This window comes from Alosa pseudoharengus, unplaced genomic scaffold (genome assembly GCF_046254945.1).
Source record: "Alosa pseudoharengus isolate Yale_2024_CS ecotype anadromous, Long Island Sound unplaced genomic scaffold, YU_APseudo_1.1 YU_APseudo_1.1_scf_15, whole genome shotgun sequence".
In the NCBI taxonomy this organism is placed as follows: Eukaryota; Metazoa; Chordata; class Actinopteri; order Clupeiformes; family Clupeidae; genus Alosa; species Alosa pseudoharengus.
In genome coordinates, this window is record NW_027468620.1 from 27,106,392 (window position 1) to 27,131,893 (window position 25,502).

General features: G+C 44.8%; 1 protein-coding gene across 1 annotated transcript; it reads left to right on the forward strand.

Moving 5' to 3' along the window:
- The first annotated feature begins 270 nt into the window (after window positions 1-270).
- On the forward strand, window positions 271-25,336 carry pcnx2 (pecanex 2). Its single transcript, XM_076285113.1, is given in 34 exon segments — window positions 271-423; window positions 1,357-1,559; window positions 1,802-1,919; window positions 2,287-2,323; window positions 3,016-4,212; window positions 4,653-4,816; window positions 5,208-5,352; window positions 5,726-5,804; window positions 5,991-6,126; window positions 6,280-6,422; window positions 6,543-6,696; window positions 7,051-7,083; window positions 7,209-7,380; window positions 7,494-7,604; window positions 7,913-8,004; window positions 8,501-8,610; window positions 9,138-9,246; window positions 9,376-9,468; window positions 9,976-10,126; window positions 11,695-11,836; window positions 15,049-15,226; window positions 15,939-16,047; window positions 16,508-16,637; window positions 17,242-17,300; window positions 17,632-17,847; window positions 18,298-18,551; window positions 19,711-19,944; window positions 20,749-20,852; window positions 21,454-21,598; window positions 22,362-22,592; window positions 22,863-23,137; window positions 23,767-23,933; window positions 24,218-24,717; window positions 25,049-25,336. Coding segments are annotated over 34 exon segments (6,324 nt in total). The 3' UTR covers window positions 25,229-25,336.
- The last annotated feature ends 166 nt before the right edge of the window (window positions 25,337-25,502 follow it).

Here is a 25,502-nt window from a genome sequence, read left to right on the forward strand (position 1 = left end):
GATGCTGAGGAACGAGAGGCGGCAGGTCGTATGATGGTGCACGCAGCAGAGCATCGCAGCCCCCGTTCAGCCCGGAGCTGTAGGTCACGATAATTAAATGATGGAAAATAAAATAAAAGGCAGACAACGCAAGGACAGCGGTTAGGACAAGTGCTACCTCGAATGAAAAAAAATGTAATCGGTACTGGAAACGGTGATGCTGCTTCAACATGGCAGCGTGTTGAATCCATACAGTGTGGTACCTTTGTAACGATCATTGCAGTTGTCAAGATGGGCTCGCATGTGGTTCAAACTCTACGGCAGGGAGTGTGGGCTTCGCTTACCGGCGGCTGGTATCACGACCCGGACCAGAATAAATTCAATAACTCATGTCACCTTTATTTGTGGATGTTTCTTCTTATGCTACCCTTGTCCCTGCATTTGGTAAGTATCGAGCGGATAATAGGCCAGGAGCTCCATTGTTTTGTCTTTATGAAAGGTGCAGCGTAAAATTGGTCATCTCTTTCTATGTAAAGCCAATTAACATTCGCCTGCTCTAGGTTTGTAGATAATCAGGCAAAACAGATGTTCAATTTCGCTGTGTTTGCCTCAGCGCGTTTACTTTAGGTGTAGTAGAGGCAGGCTACTGTCGCATTTTTTCTCTGCATAGGCTACTGAAGCCTAAATGGAATGCACGGAGTCGAACCAAAAGTCTATCTTGAAAGATGTTTTTTTTTTTAATGAAATAGGCCTAGCTATTTGCTAACGGAGCAGTGTTTCCTTGCCATACACGCAAGCAGTTAACACACGAGGCAAATATCACGCTTCCCTTTCGTAGGCTATATGAAAGTCAGCATCAGTGTTACCTAACTGAATGAAAAATACACGAGTGGTCTAGTGAGTCTAGTGATTGGTTGTCATAGATAGAAGGTGCCAAATGGCGCCACATTCCTAATTGTATATCAGTATAGGCTAGCTATAAATAAATATCAATTGTCCGCTTAATTTTGCTTTAATGTAGCATATGCCATTTATTTTATGTCATGGCATAAGAACTCATTGTTCATTTAATAACATTCAATTGATTAAACATGGTAAGAGCCACTTTTTGGTGGCAACAAGAAGTGCAGAGTTTGTGTTAATTAGAAAGTAATCTCAGCCTGCAGAACAGATTTTGCTGACACAATTGATGATTGATTATACAAAACAGAGAGCAGCCTTTCACACGCTACAGCATACATGTTATACGTTGTCGATAGAAAATGTATGAATAAAAATAATACACATGCACATCACAGAACCTAGTGTTTCCCTCCCACACTCTTTTTCTTTGCCTTCTTCTGTGTGTATATGGGTGTACATGTGCTTATTGCTCAGGCCCTCCCTCCAACCACAATGGCACTCAGCATCTATTGCACGTCAGTGACGGTCTTCTTCATCGCCATAAAGGCAGTGAACTACCGGCTCCACCTGATGTTCGACAGGGGCGACATTGTGGCCCAGAATAGTGTGTCTGATGTCAGCAAAGGTGCTGACAAGAAAAGCAATGCCTCTGACCCCTGCCTTCCTGCTAACTTAAGGTATTCCATGGGTTTGTGTGTTGGCATGCTTGATTCAGCTCATAAACAAAGTGTGTTCCTACAAAGGGTGGATTTGCATGCAGTTTAGATCATAATGTATTTCTTAATTTCACCTTACTGTAGGCTACTCTATATTTGTGTAGTTTTGACTCATGCAGTTGATTTATCAGTAACTAATCAGTCTTAGCCTTATCTGAATTAGGAGTATGTTTTTTTACTCTTTCTCGACTCTCTCAATACAGAAAAAGCAGTACTGCTCCTGACAGTGTTGCCATGACAGTACTGACCAGAAATCGTCTAAGTCCCATTATACAAGTGACTGTAAAACAAACGGAGACGGATTCGGGCCTGATCGGTGTGGTTAGTAGTGCATCAGTTATCATCACCCTCTTATGCATTCTGAGAAGAAAAAGATGCCATGAACTGTTCTCCCTGTGCTTTTTGATGTTAAGAAAAGAGAACCATACTAAAATAATTACTAATACCCAGAAAGGTTCTGTTAGAAGTGTTCTTAATCAATCTTTCTCGCTCTGTGGTCACCTGCCAGAGAACCAAGCTTCAATTACATTTACATGTGCATTTACCAACAGTGCACCAAGTGATTAACTGTCCTGTAGTACAGATTTACACGCAGTCAACACATTGATGTGTTTGTTCAGAAGATACAAGTTTGATCCAAAATCTAATAATAGCATGACCTATCATTGCTCTGTTTTCTCTGCTGCAGGAGTGCCCAAAAGCAGAGGAGTTGAAGAGCACAGAAGGTATGTGCCGTATTTTTAGAAGTGGCCTAATTTGTGAGCATGATGAAAAGAAGACACAAATTTCTTGAGAGTTGCTGTTAGGACACTCTGTGAAAGGGACTCTGATGAACCGACAGATTAATTGACGACTGCTGCCTCTACCAGTGTTTCATAACTGCAGAAATGCATAGCTAAGCATGTAGAAGCAGGCATTATGGCTGGCTTCCTGGAATGCCTCATCAAGCAGGAACTGTGAGCTCTGATTGAATCTGATTGCGTTGCCAGGAAGTCAATATGTAATCTTGGGAGCTGTATGGTAAAGTGGATTATTCAGGCGTTTTTGACTGATTTGAAGCACTTGGCTGAAAATGTGGTTTGGTGGATATGACATTTAAATGTGAGTGGTGTGAAATGTAGAAATGCTTACAGTATTTCTTTGGTATTTCTGATATGATCTCATCTCTCTGATTGAGAAATCGCAAATTAGATGGAGAGGATTGAAAAATGCAAGCGTTTCCTCAGGCAGCATGTTCTCATCAGTTGCCAGTTCTTCCTCTCAACCTCCCCCAAGGCTGAGGCAATTTTTGTTTACCCAAGTTAAACTGCAGAAGTTCTTTCTGCTCCAAATAGTCTTTTTTTATGACGCATGTGGTATTTTGATGATAATCCGTGCTGTTACATCTGATAATAGATTTTGTTTCTTTTTTGCTCAGGCCACAGGGACTCCCCCGCTAAAGAGAGGTCAAGAGACAAGCCCCAGCATGAGGATGGAGGTTTGCCAGAGGACATGTCCAGCCCCAACCCAGACCAGTGCGCCCCTCTTCTGGAGCAGGAGCAGCGGCCGCCCCCAGACAGAGACACCGCAGACGAGGGCCTGCCGCCGTCCAAGGACAGCGACGTCGAGAGCGTGGACGAGAAGAGTGAGCGGCAGGTGAAGGAGAAGCCGCCCACTGACCCCAACAACAACGAGAAGAACGAGGAGGAGGAGGAATGCGGGGGCTTCTCACCGGACGGCCTCTCCCCCGTCCAGGACGCCCCGGCAGCGGAGACCTACTGCTCGGACGAGATCGCGGTGATGCTGGTGGACAACTCGGGCGCGTCGGTGCGCCTGGACGAGAGCGACACGGTGAAGATCATCATCACCATGAGCTGCGACGCCCAGACGGCCGCCGAGCTGGAGGAGTCGGTCAAGCAGAGCATCATGGAGTCGGCCCAGTCGAAGATGGTCAAAGATGGACAAGGGGAGTCCCGGGGAGACTGCATGATCCGGATACCCGTCATCACCTTCGACTCACCCCTGGAAGACGAGCACGAGGCCACCGTCAAGGGAGAGGATGACCGGGAGGACGAGTACAGACTAGCCGCGGAGGACGAGCCAGCTGACCAACCGCCGATGCAGAATCCCGAACTCAGCCACTCCAAAGAACCAGTCAGCTCAGACTCGGCCACACAGGACTGTCGGGAGTATGAGCCGGACGAGCAGGAGGTGGAGCATGGCAGCCTGCCGCTGACCAATGACAACAGCTCCTCGGGCATCGACGTCCACTCGCACCCCGACGAGAATGAGGCACCGGAGCTCCGGATGGACGCCGACGGCTTCCTGCAGATCCCGGCTGGCTATGGGCGCTACGGCCCTGGGGGCAGGACACACGTGCGTGGGCTGAGTATAGACAGTGGGAGGGACGCCGTGCTCATCGCTGACCGGTCCAAGGGCCGGACGCACACCATGACCACCTCCAAGTCGGACCTGGAAGCCAAGGAGGGCCAGATGCCCAACGAGTCCAACTTTGTGGAGTTTGTGTCGCTGCTGGAGTCCATCAACAGCACGCGAGCGGCCAGCAGCACTCAGCCTGAGACGGATGACGCAGATGAGAAAGATGAGGAGGAAGGTGAGGAGAAAATTCAAAATGGTCACCTGAGTTTAAGACATTTGCATTTCATGCATTCAGTTATTATAAAGTTGCCCCATGATGGTTAACAGTGGCAAGTAACTAAAGGTAGATGATAAATGGTGTGAAATTATTGAGAGGCTGTAATATCTAATATTTGTATCTGATAATGTCTGAATCATATTCTGATGGGAATATACATTTATATTTGAATGTACCCCTAAAGAATTTTGTAAGCAAGCGTCATTGGACAACTTCAGAGATATGCTCTTTGAAGTGTCTTGGTGAGCTTTGGCTTTCAGCCAATCCAAAGATAAGAGAAGTGTCAAAGCTATTTTGGCCCTTAAGCTGTAGAATGGGTTTTCCTTTGTTTTGTTGTTTTTGGTTAGATATGAAGACCTGCATCATGCATTATCAAATGCAATATCATATTATGTATGTAATATGTATCTGCTTTTCAGATGATACCATGGTGACGGTGAAGAATGATGAGGAGACAGAGACAGAGAGCCAGCGTCCAGAGAGACCCAACCCTCCCAACAGTCTGGCCACCACGGACACACCCCTCGCTGTTCCAGAGAGGCTCATCCCCATCGTCTCTCCTGACAGGTCCAGCTCAAATTAAATCAAATCATACATTTTACCTTGTAACCTCAGAATTTCTTAGAATGGACAGTCTGTCACTGCTAGCCTAATGGATGTTGAGAGCATGAACCATGAGATCATCCATAAGGTCATTATTGGACAGTGGACTCTGTTTTTGTTGAAGTACTGACTCAGCATGGTCTGTTGAGGTTTTAATTTTATGATGTTTGAGAGATGCCTCTTACATTACACAGTGAGTAAGCTATCAAACATTAAAGCTATGAGCTGTCATATTTGTTTTGAAGTGATCGATGCTTTAAAAAAATAATTTGATCCCTCTGAAAGCTCATGTGTATTACTGTAACAAGTTAGTAGCACAAGTCAAGAACATCTGATTAAAAATGAAACCATGCCTTGATCAATTTCCCTACAGTCCTCAGACGGATAAAGATAAAGACCCAGACTACGACTCCCTTCCCTCCCAAACGTCCCAGTCCGAGAGCTCCATGCTACAGGTCATCTGCAGACCAGAGGCCACCTCCAAAGAGGAGGCCTACACCTTCCACACGGTCCACAGTAAGTCAGCTGCTGGAGCCAAATGAAGTTGAATGTGAGATGATTAAGACCATAAGTGCTGGCCAAGTTAAATAAGTCAAGGATGGCACTGAAAGCAAGATGTCTGCAACTACTGCAAATACAGTATACTGCCACTGTTCCATCCGACATACCCTGTTTGAGAAGACAAATGGATGTGGTTAAAATGGTTGGATTAACATTGTAAGTGGCAAGTGAACACAAGGTGAAACTGAAAGAATGATTGTGCACAGTGACAATGGGTTGTATTGATCAATCCATTCCCCAAGGGTGGTTGAAATGTGCTTGTTAAAATGAGTTGGTGTGGCATTTTATATTTAGTGCATTACTGACTGGTTGCTTTGCTCGTTTCTAGGAGACAGACCTAGGAAGTTGTACAATGAGAGAGCCCTGAACTTACCCCTTGGGGCTGAGTTGATTACAGGCAACATGTGGTAATGTACTTGAATTTCACACATTTATTTATAAGTCTGCTTATTCGGTTGCCATTTTGTTTGAACAAAGAGTTCCAACATTTGCAGCTCTGTTCAATACATTATGTAATATGGCTCTACAGTTATGATATTTCACTGTGTCAAAGAGTTCTCATTTGCTTCATGTTTACTTGTTTATACCTTCAGTGATCTCCTGTCGACCTCCTCCAACTCGGAGTGCCAGGACGGTTTAGCCGGAGGTCATGCGGACTGCCCATTCCAGCGCCGCATCATTCCTGCTCACCGACTGCGCCCGAGGAGAACACATCCAGAGATCTTTCAGGTGAGACTGATCATGATCACAAAAGATCATTTGGTTTGGTAAAAGTAAAACACCAAGACATATTTTTTCATGTGGAACACATTTTTGTCATTCATTAATTCAATAATTCATTCACGCAATCATTCAGTCACACTTGTTGTAAAATTGTCACAGGAAGAGGACTCTCTAGATGACTCGTCAGACACGTCGACTCAGGAGAAGCCATCTCGGAAGCTCTACTACAAGCTGAAGGTCTTTCCTGGGAAGTGGGTCAACATCCTGTATGATCGGCTGACCTTACTCGCACTGTTTGACAGGTGACTTCAATTGATCTGACAACTGATGTTCTTTGCTTTTGCTGTTGTGCAGATTTGATTACAAGTCTCTCATTGAGTTCTCAGGTACAGCTGGTAACTAATGGTGATTTATGTTCCCAGGAATCAAGACGTGTCAGAAAACGTGGTAGCTGTCTTCCTGGCGTTCCTGGTGTCTTTCCTAGGATTCGTCCTGCTGAACCATGGCTGTTTTAAGGACATCTGGGTATTCCAGTTCTGCCTTGTCATCGCCAGCTGCCAGTATTCCCTCTTAAAGGTAGTGCCTTCCCCTCACACAAGCTGTCTGCCACATACAACCTGCGTGCTTAAGCAATGCTGTTTTCTATGTATATACCTGTAGTTCTATGTGAAAGTTGAAAGCACCCACTGACACAATTGTATTTACTGTTTATTGTGTTTATGAGGTGCCGAATGTTTCTGTCCCAATCGTTAATTAGTTACTTATTTCTCTGTACTATGAATCAAAGATAAATAATTGTGTCTCTGTATTATTGAAAATATTTTCTTGTAGCAAAACATTCTCAGTAGAGATTCGTAGTGCATTCTTTGTGAAGTGTCTTATTCCATTATTGTCGCATCAGCACTGTATCAATTATTCAATATCTTACAGAGTGTCCAACCAGATGCAGCTTCCCCAACTCATGTAAGCGGATGGAAAATATTGTACACAGTATCCATGTCGTTGCAATAAACTGCAGTTCATTAAAAGTCAGTACATATTGGAATAACAGCAAGGATAATAATGGACATGCTTTCTTTTCTTTTTAGGGACACAATCAAATAGTTGCATACAGTCGAGCTGCATACTTCTGTATATTCTGTGGCCTTATTTGGATCCTGGAGCTGTTATTAAAACAGTCAAACCTTCCTGTGTCCAGATTGTATGGCATGAACATTGTCTTATCCGACACCCTCCATTTTGTCCGAGACATTTTAGTTGGTGAGTACTGCCCGCTGACTGGTCCTCATATTTTATGCTTGTGGTATTGTCACCACAGTTTCACGGTTTCCATATTGACGTAACTCATTCTTTCGTCTATATTTTCTTTACAGGATTCACTTACTGTTTCCCTGTTACATTCCTCGTTGGCCTTCTCCCTCAGATTAACACATTTGTAATATACTTCCTGGAGCAGATAGATGTGCATTTTTTTGGAGGAACAGGTAGGCGTCAGTTGCAGTCCTTGACCAATCAGTACATACTGTGAACGTCTAGTCCGTGATTCTGGTAAACACTTGTTGATATTTGAGCTCAACAGCCAATCAGAATGCATTTTCCCTTCCATCCTCCTAAAGCTTATTGATTGGCTGGAATAGCGCACACATACTGTAGCACACACACAGAACTACGAGAGGACCATTAATTTGATAAAGTGCAATTCATCTCACAGACTGCATCTTTAGGGTTATTGTTAGCCATTGTTTTTAATCATTTAAAATACACAAAGACTGTTTGTCTCTTTCTTTGGCAGCTGCAACTGGGCTTGTGTCCGCAGTATACAGCATCATGAGAAGTGTGACTGCGATTGCTCTACTCTATGGGTTCTGCCTTGGCGCTTTAAAGGTGGGCTATATTTAAAGACAAACTCGTGTAGCAGTATGAGAGCATTTGATCAGTTAGACCTTGTGCCCATTGCTGTATGCAGTGTAAAGTAATGAATGAGTGTGTTGAGCAATGATTCATTAATCAAAATCAAATTGAGCTCTGGTGCTTTTTGAGTTAATGCTGAATTGTGCTGACTGGGAGAAATGGCCTAATTCTCATGACCTGCTTTCCTATTTCAGTCAAAAGCAAAAGAGGACATAAACGTAATATGTGTAAAATCGCCCTGGAACTGTGATAAGCCACAGTGTCATTATGTAAGCTTTCTTGAACATCAGGTTATTGCTGCCATGGAAGACAATAGGCTCCTGCACATGCGTCCATTTCAAAATAACATCAGAGGGAGCTATTGATAGAAATAATCTAAAGGTGTTGAGCTACACATGCCTTTGAAAGCATCAGCTGCTTCTGAGAGTTGTCTGTGAACCTGCCGGTGAACTGAGTTCTCACCTCACAGGAACCGTGGGATGAGCAGCACATTCCAGCGCTGTTCTCGGGCTTCTGTGGACTGCTGGTTGTCTTCTCCTATCACCTCAGCAGACAGAGCAGCGACCCCTCCGTGCTCATGTAAGACGAAAAACAACACAAGCAGAAAATAGAATAAGACAAGTGTACAAGTATGAATCCTTTGCTTTCCCCCAGAGAAACCTTAGCAGTGTTACAGTATGTATTGATGGCAGATATTTCAGCATACTCCACCATAGTATTCCACCATGGTATTCCTGCATACCTTTTTTATTTGTTTATTGACTAAGGTCAATAATGTGCACATTGTTCTATGAGCTGTTAAGTAATGATTGAGTGTGTTGAAATGATTCATTAATCAGAATCAAGGAAACCAAGGGAAGTAGTATATGGCAAAATCAACTTGGGATGAACTATTGAGTAAATACAGTAGATGGTCTACTTTTTTAGATTTCATTTGTTTGTGAACTTAAGAGTTTCCCAGTATGTCAGAGAGTAATTTGGTTCTCTATTATCTTAGTATACCTTGGGGTATTGTCTATTCTGTGAAGGATTATGGGTTTTTTTTTTTTTGCCTTGTTAAAAGTTTTTCTTAAACTTCTTCATCTGAACCATGCCTTGCTCTGCAGGTCTTTAATCAAGTCCAAACTGATGCCTGTGTTGGGTGGAAGTGAAGAGGAGGAAGTGGCCACCACAGAGAAGATAGATCCTCTACCGGAGAAGCTGAGAGGCTCAGTGGTGAGGAGCGTTTCCACTGGTGTGGGGAAAATGGCTGACAGAATGAGTAATGGCTAAATTGAGAGCTGAATGTTACTGATCTATGTATAAATAGCCAATAATGTGACTGACACATTTCCCCTGTTACAGAAAGAGATATTAATCTCAGACCTGTTTGTGTGTACGCTGGCATCAGTGTTGACCTTTGCGGTGACAGCCAGCACTGTCTTCCTGTCTCTGAGGGTGAGTGTCCAGAGATCTAAAGTCTGATCTGTGTTTTTTTGTCTGTCTCTTTTGAACCTATAGCTCCAAATTATCAGTCTTTATTGTCATCTAGTATTGCAGCAGAGTAAGCATTTGGCAGTAGAATCTAGTCTCTAAGCTGATACTGAAAGACAAATCAGTCTGTTGAATGTGAGGGGCTATTTCTTTAAGTAGCTACTATACGGCATTAGAAACTTTGAACATTGTTATTGTTACAGTAGAACATGATGCGTTTAAAGGGCAACCATGAAGCTTTAAAACAAAATGTAATCATTATTTATTCTTAGCATGTTTCTATTTGATCCTATGTTTAGCACCTTTGTTTTGACACCTCTAACCTCTACCCTCCTGTGTGTGTTTGCGTGTGTATGTACGTGTGCGTGCGTGTGTGTGTGTGTGTGTGTGTGTGTGTGTGTGTGTGTGTGTGTGTCTGCGGCGTGCGTGTGCATGTGTGTGTGTGTGTGTGTGTGTGTGTGTGATCCTCAGCCCTTTGTCACCATCGTGCTGTATGCGCTGGCTGGGACGGTGGGCTTCATCACCCACTATCTCATCCCCCAGCTGAGGAAGCATCACCCCTGGCTCTGGATCGCTCACCCTGTGCTCAAGAGCAGAGAGTACTCCCAGTTTGAGCCTCGAGGTCAGTCAACTGGTGGTGAAAAGACACTGAGAAGCTATATTGGCTTAAGATATAATAGATAGGTATAGGTAGATTACTTTATTCAGCCCCAAAGGGAAATTATTGTGTATTTTGATTTGATGGTCTTAAAGGAACCATATGTAAGATTGTGGCCAAGACTGGTACTGCAACTTTCAAATTACTGTAGAGCGGTGTATCCCCTCCCCCTCCCCCCTGACTGGCAGAGCTGGCAACCCGGATGCCGAAACACTACTGACTTTGTGATTAGTAGATAGGTGGAGGGTGGCGCATCAGGCCAAAACATAACATGACAACATCAACATCAGTTGAGGGCTGCAACTTCACTTTTTAAATGACAATATCCTGGCCGGACTACTGTTGTCAGTGATAAAGGTATTTGAAATGAAAATTATTTCTTAATGTCTAGTGACATATCAGGGCCATTTTAGGATTAAATGAAATACATTTCTTACATACGGTTCCATTCAGTCTTAGAAAGTGTGAAGCTCCCGCACACTGTCTTCATTTGCAATTGTACTGTTTTTTTATTGCAACGTTTCGGTCAGATGACAATCATCAGGCAATTTTCATCTGACCGAAATGATGCAATAAAAAACAGTACAATTGCAAATGAAGACAGTGTGCAGGAGCTTCCCACTTTCTTTGACATTGGTGACCCTGTTGTCCTTCTCCGATGCACCCGTCCCAAGGAGGTGTGCAAAAGCACAACTTTTTTTATGGTCTTAAGTCTTAACACTTTAAAATTCACAATTGTTCATACTGAAACATCCATACTTAAGGTTAAATAATCAATCAGTTACACTTTAAATGTAATTAAGCAATTTCAGTTTCGTTCAATTTTAGCATCCATTACTTCTGTCATTATGCAGTTCAGTTCCTACTACATGCCTACATGTTTCCATGTTAAAATCCAGTATCAAAATGCCATCACTGCACTCTGTGGTCTTTGGGTTAAAATATGAGTTTCTAATATGTATATATCCCCCATTCTCTTTTATTCAATAGTCATGCATGCTGCCATTAACCCTGTTTCATATTTTAAACAATAAGATAAAATGTGCCTATAAAAGCTGATGATGGATCAGCTCATAAAGCAATTGGTTTCATAAGAGCTGCTGATTCTCAGAGGTGCGTGGGACTGGTCACAGCAGGGGGCTAAGTTCCTAAAGCTGTCACGTTACATGGCTGTCAATCACCAGTGGTGCTTTGTCACCGCCAGACGAGTGTGATTCTCCTCACTCATGTCAATGAAGGCACCACAGAAGAATCACAGAAAAGCGTTACGCAGGGGTCAGGGGTACTGGTATGAAGAAAGTTCACCCCAAGTTCATCTTTGAAAAGTGGCCTCAATTTTCCGTGAGAGGACATAGATTGGTTCACGGTGTCTACTGAAGCACACTACTGTTGATAATGTTGTATATATTTCAGTCCCTTTATACTTGAGATATAACATCTGAGCAGCAAGGCTTTTTAAGGTTAGTTCTCAGTGCTGGGCTCTGTTGTCTGAGAAGGAGGTCGTGACTGCAGCCTGTGTGGTTGTCTTTCAGAGGACGCCCATCTGATGTGGTACGAGCGATTGTACGTTGGACTGCTCTCCTTTGAGAAATATGTGGTCTACCCTGCCATTGTCCTCAGCGCCCTGACCAACGACGGCTTTGCTCTGAGTCATCGCAAGAAGCTGGGCATCCAGTAAGTAGCTGTTTCCGTATTGCCTCTATTTGGCCCTCAAGGAACTTGGTACGTTTTATTCTGTATGGGAATGTGTAAAGGACCAGGATCCACCTTAAAAGGAACTGTAGCCAGGTTCTGTTGGGTTTCCATGGAGTTTCTCTCACACTGATTCTTTCTTTCTCACTCTCTCTCTGTCTCTCTCTCTCTCACACACACACTCTCTCTCTTTCTCTCTCTCTCTCTCTCTCACACACACACACACTCTCTCTCTCTCTTTCACTTTCTCTCTCTAACACACACTCTCTCTTTCTCTCTCTCTCTCCCTCTCTCTCTCATACAAACACACACGCACACAAAAGCACACACACATTCCTTAACCTTTTGCCCTCATGAGGTTTAAAAAAAAAAAAAAAACTTGAGCCAAATCCAAGTGTCTTCTTTCCAGGTGGAACATGCATTGTAATCTAGCCCTGGTCCTTGGAAACACACAAGACATTAATGTCGCCATTAATCTAGTGCTGACACAAAGGGGGACCTTTCCCAGGCCCATCACCACACGATACATCAGCAGGCCCTGGACACTCACAGCCACTTCCCACAATGCCTCTTGCTCCCCAACAATGGGCTCATCTATCCTGCCGCACTTTGCCCAGTGTCCTCTGCTTGTGAGTGTGCTGCCCTGGTGTCCAGGCTGGGCTGGACCATGTTCAGCCCTGTCAGGTTTAATTCGAAACGCAGAGTGCTCTCTCTCGTCAGACGTTATCTGCTCCTGATCAGGACTCGCCCTCTGCCCAAACACTGGTGGGACTGTTGATTGTCAGGCTGCGGCTTTTACTCAACTTTTGATAATCTGATGAATTGCAGTTCAATTATACGATATGTGTATCCAGTGACAAGGCACTGTTTGGACCTCAGTATACAGTGTTGTACAGTTAGTCTGCTTTGGCAAAGCGTGCTCATCATGAAGTAATATATCATTTTCATATCAACACCTTGCTTTGTTGATGTTGGCAAAGTGGTGCCTTTACCCTGCCTTATTTACCTTTGAATTTGATTTGAAACATTAATTAATGTTTTTGTCGGCTCACTCTAATAGACCATCCAAACTAATTATGGCTTTCACTCAACTACTGCTGTTTGTACTTGTAATGGAAAATGGCAGACAATTGATCATGTTACTTGGATGACGCTAATTCATATTTAGCTCTGTGTCTGTATTTTAGACAATATGCTTTGACTAACCCTTTCTCCGTGCAATGCACTGTTGTCACTGATGGAAAATCTGGGCTCAGAGAGTATAAGTTCCCTTAGTTACTTCATTTATCGTTTATATGTGTTATTAGTGTTATTATATGTTTATATGATATTAGTTTAGCTCTCATGTAATCACAAATCACTACTCCTATGCCTAAATGTAGATACATTCACTTGCAACAAGTTGTCAGGTAAGAACTACATTGTACTCATCAGTTGATGTACTATGTAGTACTGCACCATGAGCTATGGAAGCATAACCCTCCTCCCCAACAAGGGCCGGCTCTAGGCAGGGGCCAAGCATTTTGTCTTGCCCACCCAAACAAAGTCAAGATTTTTTTTTATTCAATAGTGCATCTGTGCCGCGTGCAGCTTCAAACCCAGCTTGTAGATGAGTTGGTGTTGAGTGTAATGGTAGCTAGCTGGTACATAAGTAGGCCTATGTATGTATGTTAGGTTTCCCCCCTCCTGATGCCTTAAAAGAAACTCTGGCCATTTTTCATATAGATCTTATAGATCATATAGAATCATATAGATCTGTTTCTCGAAGTCACTGAGTACTGTCAGTACGAGAAAAAAACACGAGAACAATCAGTGCTACCTAGCTCTAGTTGCTGCAGCCAACAGCTAGATCAGCCAGGCAGCTACAGTGCTACTCTCTGGGGGAGATCTCTCTCATGATTTTAAAGATGCCCCCAGAGTGTAGCACTGTAGCTGCCTGGCTACTCTAGCTGTTGGCAGGGATGGACAAACATATCAAATACTGTGATTTTACGTGTACCAAAATAAAATACATTAGCCACACCATGTATCAAAATAAAATACTGTATTTTTGTATTTTGAAAGTACTAAAAATACTCTATAAAGGGAGCCCGATATCATGTTGAAAACCTTCCATATCTGTCTATTTAATCTATTCCCTGACTCTGTTGATTAAGTGGACAGAGTTTGAGAGCCACAGCTTTTCTCTGTCTACAAGACATGCCACAACCTGCAAAGAGTTAACAGATCAACTATGCTGACCTGCCTGTTACATTTCATAGCCTAAATACTGTATCAGAGATGCACTCAAAAAGTCATAACTGCACTTGTCAAGCGGTACAGTAAGTGGAGACAAATCTGACATTGTCAATGCATGCCCAGATTGAGCAATGTTGCAGGGCAACCACATAACCGGTTCCATTTGTTCCGATTAGATGATTTAAGTTCTCAAGAAACTGATTATTAAAGTTGAGAGGGAGTGTATTGTGTGTGTGAGCAACCTACTGTACAAGTTACTCATCTTGCACTGGATAATTTTCCTGAATCTCAATATTATAATCACAACAAGTGTTTTGCACTTTTATGTCATCACATCACCAAAAGTAGGCTATTGTTTTTACCAAAAATATTTGGCAGTATTTTTAAACTACAAAAATAAACACCTGGAAAGTATTTTGAGACGTTTTCTTCAACAAAATAAAATACAAATGACAAAATACAGTTTTATATTTGAAATGCTTATTTTCAATACATGTATCTGAAATACTGCCCATCCCTGGCTGTTGGCTGCAGCAACTCGAGCTACCGATTTGTTTTGTGGTTACGTTTTGTGTTTATGTACATTTTGATCCAATTTGACTGCTTTGCTGTCGCTCACCCAAATGTAGAACCGGCCCTGTCTCCAACTCTCAATTACTCTTCTGACTGAACCAATTTATGTAACTTAGACATAAACGTAATTAATTATATTGATTGACTCAATGGCTCGGGACCTTGTCTTTCTGAACCTGGAATTTTCTACTTGATGTTGCTGGACTCTATCTGTCCAGCCATAGCTTTCTCTCTCTCTATTTCTCTTTCTTTCTTTTTCTTTCTCTGTCTTTCTTTCTCTCTCTCTTGCTCTCTCTCTCTCTCATGTGTCACCTGTGTGCTTTTGCTGCCTGGTGTCCTTGCCTCTGCATCTGAGTGTCTCAGGCGTCTGTGTCTCGCTCCAGCTTTGATGTCTTGTTGATGACAGTTGCTGGGATGAAGCTTCTGCGCTCCTCCTTCTGCAATCCCAGCTACCAGTTTGTCACACTTCTCTTCACCGTCATCTTCTTCGAGTTTGACTGCAGCAGGGCCTCCGAGACCTTCCTGCTCAACTTCTTCCTCATGACCATAGTCTTCCACAAGGTCAGGTCACCCCCCAGAATAACTCTACTGGACATCCTTCATAATGACCTAGTTATGCTGTAGTTTCCATTTTCTTACGCATGCTACTGTACTCTTATAAATTTATGGGTAATCCCAGCCAGGACCTAAAACTGGACCTGAAAATGGACCTAAAAGATCTCTCTCTTTGTCTGTTGTATAGTGGCATTGGTCATACCTTCAGTGAAAGTGAAGAGATGGTCATCAATCTTTGATATGTTAAAGAGTATGATGAAGGAGCATACACAAACAGCACTAACTTTAATATTTACATTTAACATTACTACAAGTCCAGCCTTTTAACCTTTCACACCTTCAAACTGTATTTACATGTTTATCACTTACTGAGTGTGTTGATGCTCATACGCCTTTCTGTGTAGTAGCCGGCAAACATTACATGCTCTGACAACAGAGCTAGTGCTCTCGCTATGATTAACCTTTGTCCACTTGGTGTGTGTGTGTGTGTGTGTGTGTGTGTGTGTGTGTGTGTGTGTGTGTATGTTTGTGTGTAGTCTAAAGCCACAAAAGAGGAAAAAAGAAACAAAGTTCATCTGTTCTTTTTGCTGGAGGCAAAGTTAGTGTGGGCTGAGCTGCTCAGACAGACAGTGGGTGTGTGGGAAGTTATCCAAAAATAATGAGGTGTGTGTTTTTGGCGTTCCCTGACTCACTCTGCTGGCCTGTGCTTCTCCCACAGCTTTGGGACCTGCTCCACAAACTGCACTTCATCATGGTGTACATCGCGCCCTGGCAGATCGCATGGGGAAGTGCATTTCATGCCTTCGCGCAGCCTTTTGCAGTGCCTCGTATCCTAGTTTCTGCCTCACTGTATTCTCTCACACACATCACCACCACCACACCCTACACACACCCAGAAGCACCTGTTTAACAAATGTGTGCATTTTTGCTGCTGTTATTGTGTATGATGATCAAACAGAGTGAACAGAGATCAAGTCCAGAGTGGACTTCTGGACCTATAATGTGTAGTTACTTGACCTTGTTTTTTATTCATAGAACAACTCAGACTGAGTCTCTCTGCAAAAGCTCTTTTCGCTGGGAACATTTCATGTTATGTCATGTCATGTTATGCATACAACAGTATGTGCATGTATGTCTGTCTGAGAGAGAGAGAGAGAGAGAGAGAGAGAGAGTATGTGTGCATGTCTGTCTGCTGGGAGAGAGAGAAAGAGAGAGACAGAGAGAGAGAGAAAGAGAGAGAGAGAGAGTCCAGACTGTGTTGTGTTTTTCCTTCATGGCCCAGCTCAGACTCTGCTATGCTGCTGCTGCAGACTCTCCTCACCACTCTCTTCTACACGCCGCTCAGCCCCTTCCTGGGCAGCGCCATCTTCATCACCTCCTACCCCCGGCCCGTCAAGTTCTGGGAGAGGAACTACAAGTAAGAGCCTCTTAGCACCCACCCCAGGGACATGGCACAGTGAAAAATGCATGGGCCTGCCTCTCTCGGTGCTTGGCACACCAGTTATTTTCAGCCCCGAGGATGTCAGCATTGAGAGATTCCATGAGGGTTCACCGACATGAAAACAGGGAATGTACTGGGAATGTTTATTTTCCAAATGGCTGCTTATGCAACGACTCTACAAAGTCAACTAAAAGCTCAAAAATAGTCATGATCTTCAGTCATTCTTCTTATCTTATAAGGAAGTATTATTCTGCTGCTCAGCGTATGTGAGTTGGTACAGTCCACTTGGTCCAATGGACCGATCCATCGTGGGTCGTCTGTGTTGTGCTAATCCTCTGCAGTGATGTCACCCTCTCAGCTGAGCCGCCCATCTCTGGCTGCGCACGAGTGGACGCTTCGGTCATAAGTTATTGATGAGGTCTTCTCCGAAGTGAAACAGTGATCACACAGAATGAGATAGCCCCAATAACTCCTGCGCTGACTCATTGTGGTCTGGATCGCCTTACTGTTTACTGGAGGCGCTTGTGAAATCAGCCCCAAACAAACTCACGTGTTGGCCATTTTCTTGTCTGCTTCACAGCACCAAACGGATTGACAACTCCAACAGCAGACTGGTGTCTCAGGTTGATAAAGATACAGGTAACTATTAAGTCCAACTGCAACTGTTTATTTTTTAACTAAATCATATACATAAAATACACATATTCTGTCACCGTATGCTCAAATGTTGCCACCGTGTGTCTGTCATTCTACATGCATTTATGAAATAAATATGACTCTGGTGATACATAATTTACCTAATTTTTCTCACCTTTGTTATTCACATCACAGTCCACTACCCTCTGTTGTAAATATGAACAAAACAACAAGCAGTAAACAGACCTGAATAAGCAGAGCCTAAATTGAATTTAAAAAATAATGTAACCTACTTACAGGACATATACATACATACATATTTTTATTCTCTCAGGTTGCGATGACAACAACCTGAACTCCATCTTCTATGAGTACTTGACACGTTCGCTCCAGCACTCTCTTTGTGGCGACCTGATGCTGGGTCGCTGGGGCAACTACAGCTCTGGTGACTGCTTCATCCTCGCCTCCGACTACCTCAACGCCTTCGTGCACCTCATCGAGATCGGGAACGGCCTGGTCACCTTCCAACTCCGGGGACTGGAGTTCCGGGGTGAGGCGCTCAAACCTAGCTTAGACAACACGGAATAATACGCCTGTATGTTGAGCTAACCCACTGAGGTAACGGTTAGAGAGGTGGACCCTGCTATTGTCAGAGTGAACTTATCATACACTGTGTCACTCAATTATTCAGTGCTGCCGTGATTCCTTTCTGCAGACTACACAGACTGTACATAGACACAGAGTTATTTCACCCTGCATCTGGCATATGGGTCTCTCTCTCTCTCTCTCTCTCTCTCTCTCTCTCTCTCTCTCTCTCTCTCTCTCTCTCTCTCTCTCGCTCTCTCTCTGCTGGTCTACTGGTTGAGATCCAAGGAAAAACATGTGCCTGTTAAGCCTGAATATACAGAGTCCTATTAACAATGATATATACATTTCAGGCTGGTTTGTCTCTGCTGGTCAGTCTGCTAGGTTCCTCACTCATATCCCATCCCTATTTCAGGTACATACTGCCAGCAGCGTGAGGTGGAGGCCATCACGGAGGGGGTGGAGGACGACGATGCCTGCTGCTGCTGCGAGCCAGGCCACCTGCCCCACGTCCTGTCCTGCAACGCCGCCTTCAACCTGCGCTGGCTGGCCTGGGAGGTGACCACCACCAAGTACCTGCTGGAGGGCTACAGCATTAGCGAGAACAACGCCGCCACCATGCTGCAGGTGTACGACCTGCGCAAGCTGCTCATCACATACTACCTGAAGGTACAGTCAGAGTGTGTGTGTAGCCATGCACTGGGTATAACGTTCACAGATGAATAATCTGAACCTTCAAGTTTATTTTTGCCTTTAAAGGGACACCAGGAAAGGCTGATGCTTTTTCTCTATGAAACTCCCCCTCGCTCGGTCTGAAACTCTTTTCCTTTTCTTTGCGTCTTCTGTCAAGGGTTTTCTTCTTCGGATACACCGAACTTGCAAGTGGGATATTCTTCCTACAGGCAGTAGGGGCGGGCGAGAGAGCCTTTATTCGCCCTGTAAAGAGTCGTTTCACCATATACCGACTTACGAAGATGATTAATTAACACGAAAACGTTGCCTGGTGTCCCTTTAACGGTAGCGTTGATGTAAAATTAATTTTCTATGCACAGTATCTTTTTTGACTTTTATTTTATAGAACCAGTTCTCATTTTAAAAGATGATTTGGCCTAGAGGTGTCAAGCGATTATAAATGAACACATTCCACACAAAAACACTAAATGACACATACGGTACAACATTGCAGCATGAAGAATATTCTTTGTAAGGAGGGTCCAGAAAGTGAAAAAAGAGCTAATTAACAGGTACAGCAGTCAACAATGACTTTTGGTTGAACATGTTAAATGATGTAAGAGTGGCGGGTTTGAGTACATGTTGTAGCTTGTTCCAGCCATTTGCTGCAGTGAACTTAAAGGAGTTAAGACCAAAAGATGTGCAGACGTTAGGGAAGGTGAGCCTAACAAAAGTAGCGGACCTTAAACAGTAATTACTGCTGGAGGTGGAGAAGGTTTGTCATAGTGATGAGTAGTGAAAGGTGCACCTGTGGGAAACCAAATTGGCGTGTGGTAGAGTGCTTTGTGTTTACAAAGTACCTAACTCCACCCTGATGTGGAAAAGGTCACAAAGTCTCATCATACACCTAGTTAATTTTGCAATCATACAGTATTTCTGTATCAGCAAATAAACTGGTTTGCACAAAAACAATTCTCACTGTTTTTTTCTTAATCAGATACTCCAAAAATTCCGTTCATTTTGTACAGTAAATTGAAATCGGTCAGTGGGTCTTATTTTCTCACCAAATAATCATGAGGCGCTCCATGAAGCAATAAGTGTAGTTGTCCACTCAGCACTTTTCTGACTTCTAGCATCTTCTCTCGTCCACCCGCAGAGCATCATCTACTTCCTCGTCCACTCGCCCAAACTGCAAACGTGGCTGAAAGACACCACCATGCTGGAGGCTCTGCAGGCCTACACCAAATGGCACCACATCGAGCGGGACCCAGCCGTGTTCAGCGTGAAGATCGATGAGGACTACGTCCACTGCCTACAGGGGGTGACCAGGGCCAGCTTCTGTAACGTCTACCTGGAGTGGATACAGTACTGTGCTGGCAAGCAGGAAGAGGTACGAAACGTTACAGATTTGCGTTCAGTTAGTTATGTGTTTTACAATATACAGTATGTCTGGGGACAATCTTATCAGAATTTGGTTCATTGGTAGAATGATATGCATCTTTCCGAGACTCCGAAGCATCTTTTAGCATTCATATTAAAAAAATACTGTATGTGTGTGGTGATAGTTATGTAGTACGTTAGTGTAAATATAGTGGTGAACAAAGTGTTTTTTTAGTTCCAGTAGGAAACATTTCAAACCAACCCAATACTTGCAATACAGTGCAGAATCCAACAGGCAACAGCCAGGGTGAATGATGGCATTGTAAAATGTAAAGTGGATTTTAGGAGAGACGCCAAGTCTAAAGCTAAGTTCATGCCAGTTTTGCCAAGTCTACATTCTGAATGTTCTTCTCTCTTCAGAAAGGGGCAAAGTCACCTCAAGTGTTCTTAAAATGTAAAGGAATGTTTCATACCGGTATGCACATTACTGTGGATTCAAATAGTTGTGGTGAACATGTTATACACGCACTCAGATCCTGTATTTGAACAAAATTATTGGGTCCTTACATCTTCATCCAAGGAACAATTGTACTATGCAAATTACAAGGCCTTGCCAATTCTCTGCGCTCCTATCAATAACAGTTGCCTGGTCTCAGTCAGCTCTGAGTTTTTTGCAACTGTATAGTGGGACTACAAGTCAATATTTGAACTGGTGTTGTTTTTACACGATTGACAGTTGTTTTAGGTGTGTTTGTTTCTGTCCAACCCTTGTTGGAGATGTCTGATATCCTTCTCTGTGCCTTGTCTGATCTAGCCAATGGAATGTGATGAGGACTCAGTCCTGGTCACTCTATGTTTTGGGCTGTCAGTGCTGGGTCGAAGGTCATTGGGAACGGCATCCCACAACATGTCAAACAGGTGAGACACAGCGATTTCTTTTAATACATACTAAGGCTAGCCTGGCTAACGTCAGACCTCATCTCATTGAGATGGGGTCTGGGAACTAGACATTCATTTTCTCGTATTTGAAACGTGGTTTACGAATGCCCAGAGCCGTTTATTGGGCGCTACGAATGTCTATCAAATGCGTCTGTACGTAGCTCATAACGGCTTCAGTGTGTCGTCATCGTCCTGCTGCCCTCCCTCCGTTCTGTGATTGGTTCCTTCGTTGAGGTGAAAACGAAGTCCATAGAATCCAGGCTGCCTAGCAGCGTGAATAAAATTGCGCGCGCAAGGCAGCATGGGAAAACCCAGGCTATACTCAGGCTGAGTTAAATGAAACAAAACATTTACTTGTTGATATTTGGATGTTTATTTTAGTTTCCACTGAGTATTATAATATTCATTCTCATCACATCCCATCTGGATATTTGCAACTATTGAGCTAATGCAGCATCGAGCTAATGCAGATATTGCTGTTGCAGCAATATCTAGCCTGAATACTGAAAAGCTTATCTGCTCTCTCTCTCTCTCTGTGTCTCTCTTTCTCTCTCTCTCTCTGTCTTTCTCTCTTCTCCAGCCTGGAGTCGTTCCTGTATGGCTTTAACACCCTGTTCAAAGGGGACTTCCGCATCTCCAGCAAGGACGAGTGGGTGTTTGCAGACATGGATCTGCTGCAGAAGGTGGTGGCGCCAGGCGTGAGGATGAGTCTGAAGCTCCACCAAGTGAGACACAGAAACACATAGATATCCCGTTAAATGGGACACGCATGCAAAAACGCCTAGATACTGAATGAAAGGCTGTCTGCTTCGACATGGTTATCTTTAAGCTTGTGGTCATGCTGTGTCTGATACTATGTAGTAGGTCTGTGTGGGAACACTACTGTAAAGGTGATCATAAAGGCTATATGTAACCATGGTGTTTATAGGAAATTGTTTGCAGTCATTCAAATCTATTGCTATTCTCTTGATTACTTTTGCACCAAATTTGTCTGGAGTTGTCACAAGAAGGTCAATGGGAGGATCATATGTAGTTAAAACATGTAAGAATATGTAGTTAAAACAGTAAGGACTCTTTCCATATTAGCTCCATTATGCACAAAATGCAGACACTAAAGAGCAGTGTTGTTGTGGCTCAACACAGCGTGTATTCTGTTATCCCTTAAAGCATAGTTCTCATGCTTCTCTTCCTCCTGAGCAGAGGTCGTATCCCCCTCTGGCACTGTAGCGGAGAGGAAGCCACCTGTGCCTGGTGCAGGTGACCCATTTAAAGCACTTACATTGTCCCAGGGGCCTCCCCTGTGCCACGCACACCCTTGCCAGCAGCCTGACTGACTGAGCCATTGACTCACCAGTCAGGGTGCCCCGTTAGCGATCGGCCTACGGCGCCCTGCCAAAAGTCGTGGGGTGGGGGGGGGGGGGCCGGTGGGGTTAAGGGGAGGGCAACTCAGCCAGCCGCTCCCACGGTCCCCCTCCTTCTCCTCTGCAGGATCACTTCACCTGTCTGGAGGAGACGGAGGAGCCAGCCATCTTGTACGAGGCCATCACTAACTACCGCACGAGCCTGGTGATTTGCCACGAGAGCGACCCCGCCTGGCGCAAGGCGGTACTGTCCAGCCGAGACACGCTGCTCACCCTCAGGCACATGGTGGACGACGGCACGGACGAGTACAAGATCATCATGCTCTACAAGCGCCACCTCAGCTTCAAAGTCATCAAGGTCGGTGTGTGTGTGTGTGTGTGTGTGTGTGTGTGTGTGTGTGTGGTGGTATGTGGAAATGATGGCACATGTGTGTGCATGTGGAAAGATTAAATACTGCACGTGATCATTTCAAAGTAGAAAAACATTCAGTTCAGCAGGTAAACGTGTATGTGTGTGTGTGTGTGTGTGTGTGTGTGTGTATGTATGTGTGTGTATGTGTGTGTGTGTGTGTGTGTGTGTGTGTGTGCGCGCGTGCGCGCGCGTGTGTGTGTGTGTGTCTTCTCCCAGATCAACAAGGAGTGTGTGCGCGGTCTATGGGCGGGGCAGCAGCAGGAGCTGGTGTTCCTGCGCAACCGCAACCCCGAGCGCGGCAGCATCCAGAACTCCAAGCAGGCGCTGCGCAACATGATCAACTCATCATGCGACCAGCCACTGGGCTACCCCATGTACGTGTCGCCGCTGACCACCTCCTACATGGGCACCCACAAGCAGCTCCGTGGCATCTGGGGCGGCCCCATCAGCCTGGCCACCATCCGCGGCTGGCTCTGCACCAAGTGGCTACGGTCAGTACAAGTGTGTGTGTGTGTGTGTGTGTGTGTGTGTTCAGTTGATGCCCCCTCTGTAAAGGTGCACGACGAGGCAGGAGATGATAATGATGATGATTGGTGATAATAATAATAATAATAATAATAATAATAATACATTGAATTCATAGAGATTTGCTATTTAAAATAATAATAATAAAAACAATACATCAAAACAGGCAAGTGCACATCAGCTGTCATAGGGTGTCAATGATGGGACATCTGGGAAAGACTCGGAGAGAGAGGTGGAGTAGAGGGAGGGGTGACTGGAGAGGAGGGGATGAGGGAAGGCAGAGTGATGGCGTAGAAGAAAGGGCAGATCAAAATGACAAATGAGTAGTAATATAAAGGGAGGGTTCTGGGAATTAGCTTGGCCTCCCTGCAGTAGTGGTGATTTTGTGGATTTTGCTGTGTCAGCACGATGACAATGGATTTCCCCACCGCCCATGTGATTTACAGTGACAGTGCTCTCACGTCTGGGAGCCACTCCAGATCTCGTGATGGGGGTTTGGAGAGGCCGGGTCAGCTCTGCCTCTGGACAAGCCCTGTTTTCTGCCAATGCCAGCGTTGGGTTTTTCAGTAGCAGTGTGTTTCTGTCTCTGTCCTAGGGTACGAAAGGACAACTTGACCAGTTGTAACAGCGGGGTCAACATGGACGATGTGGACTGTGCCGGCTCCTCGCTCAGCCAGAACCACAACTCCATCACGTCGCAGAGTCTCAGCACGTACCAGGCCCGGCCCAGGGCCTCGCAGGCGGTCCGGCACCACGGCGCAGGTTCTGATGAGCTGTTCAGAGCAGTCTGCTTATTATGCTCTATGTCAAAGATACTGGAGCTCGTTTTTGCCACTGGTTTGGAGGAATAATGAATATAAATGGATGAATAATTAAGGATTCCTGTTGCGTTTTTGTATTATTTTTTTTCTGCAGTAGATTCCGCTAGTGTTGCAAATCACAAATGTACATTCAACCATTTCTAATTCTCTCAGTGAATCCACTACATGTGGAAGGTCTGGCTGGAGGAGTTATTGACAGCAGTTGTCCTCTTGCTCCCCCTGCAGGGCGCCGAGAGTACCGCAGCCGGTCAGTTCAGCCCCAAGCCCAACGGCCCCCGGTCACCAGCCAATCGGGCCCTATCCTGGACAGCCAGCACGGCTCGTCAGCCTCGGGGCCCAGCCTGGTGCAGCGGCTCTCCAACAGCCAGCTGTCCTTCAACACCTCCATCGCCTCCATCTTCTCCCAGGTCCCACGCCTCTCCACGGCGGGGCTGCAGTCGGCGGCCACTGTGGCGGCGGGGATTGGCGTCGGGGGCGTCGGAGGTGGAGGAGGAGGAGGAGGAGGAGTTGGTGGTGGAGGGGGTCATCACCACCGCTCAGGTCAGGTGTCGTCGTCCAGCTCTACGCTCAGCCTCCTCTTCGGCAAGCGCAGCTTCTCCAGCGGTCTGGTCATCTCGGGGCTCTCGGCGGCCGATGGCGGCAACACCACCGACACGCAGTCTTCCAGCAGCGTCAACATCGCAGCTATGGGCCAGTCGGCGAGGTCCACCAGTAGAGCAACACAGGTCAGGATCACCGTAGAGAACTTCTCACAGCACTGTAGTATAACACTGATTCAAACCATGGAAAGGTAATACATCCTACATAACTTGTCTATATAAGGCTATAGAAATAGTGTGGACTAGACAGAAATGTTGAAATGTTGAAAATTAATATTAACAAGGCCTTTTCTGTAAGACTCACCCAGGCCTTCAAACGCTGCCTTTGGTTTGGTTTTGAGTTTGACAACATGATTAATGTCATGAATAATTCCCACCCGATTTTAATCCATATTTGACCATGTTTGTCGCATGACTGGGAATGTAAATAAGGTACCCACAATCCTTGTTTTCACAGTGGACGTCAGAGGCCTTTGAAAGCATGGACGGGACCAACTCCAACGTCTTCACGGGCGCCAAAGACAACCCGCCATCCATAGACCGAGACCGTAGCAGCACGCAAGGCACGGACAGGAGCCAGGACGACTCGGCTCTGGCCTCCGCCGTCCAGGAGCTACCGGACCAGAAGACCATCTGAGCGCAGACCAGTACCAGCGGGATCAATCGTCTCCAGAAGGGAACCTCCACCTCCTGCTACTTGTCCAGGCCACCAAAACCTGCCTCACCTCCCAGCACGTTGATTATGAGTTTCCTGAATGTACATGTAGACTGTGACTTTTTTTTAAAAAAAGTACTCATGTATAAAATAAAAAAACAAACAAATCGACAAACTAGAAACATCTTCCACATTTAATATTACACTGAATTGGAAGGTTAATTGAAAGAAGTATATTAGGACAATTTGTGTGTCT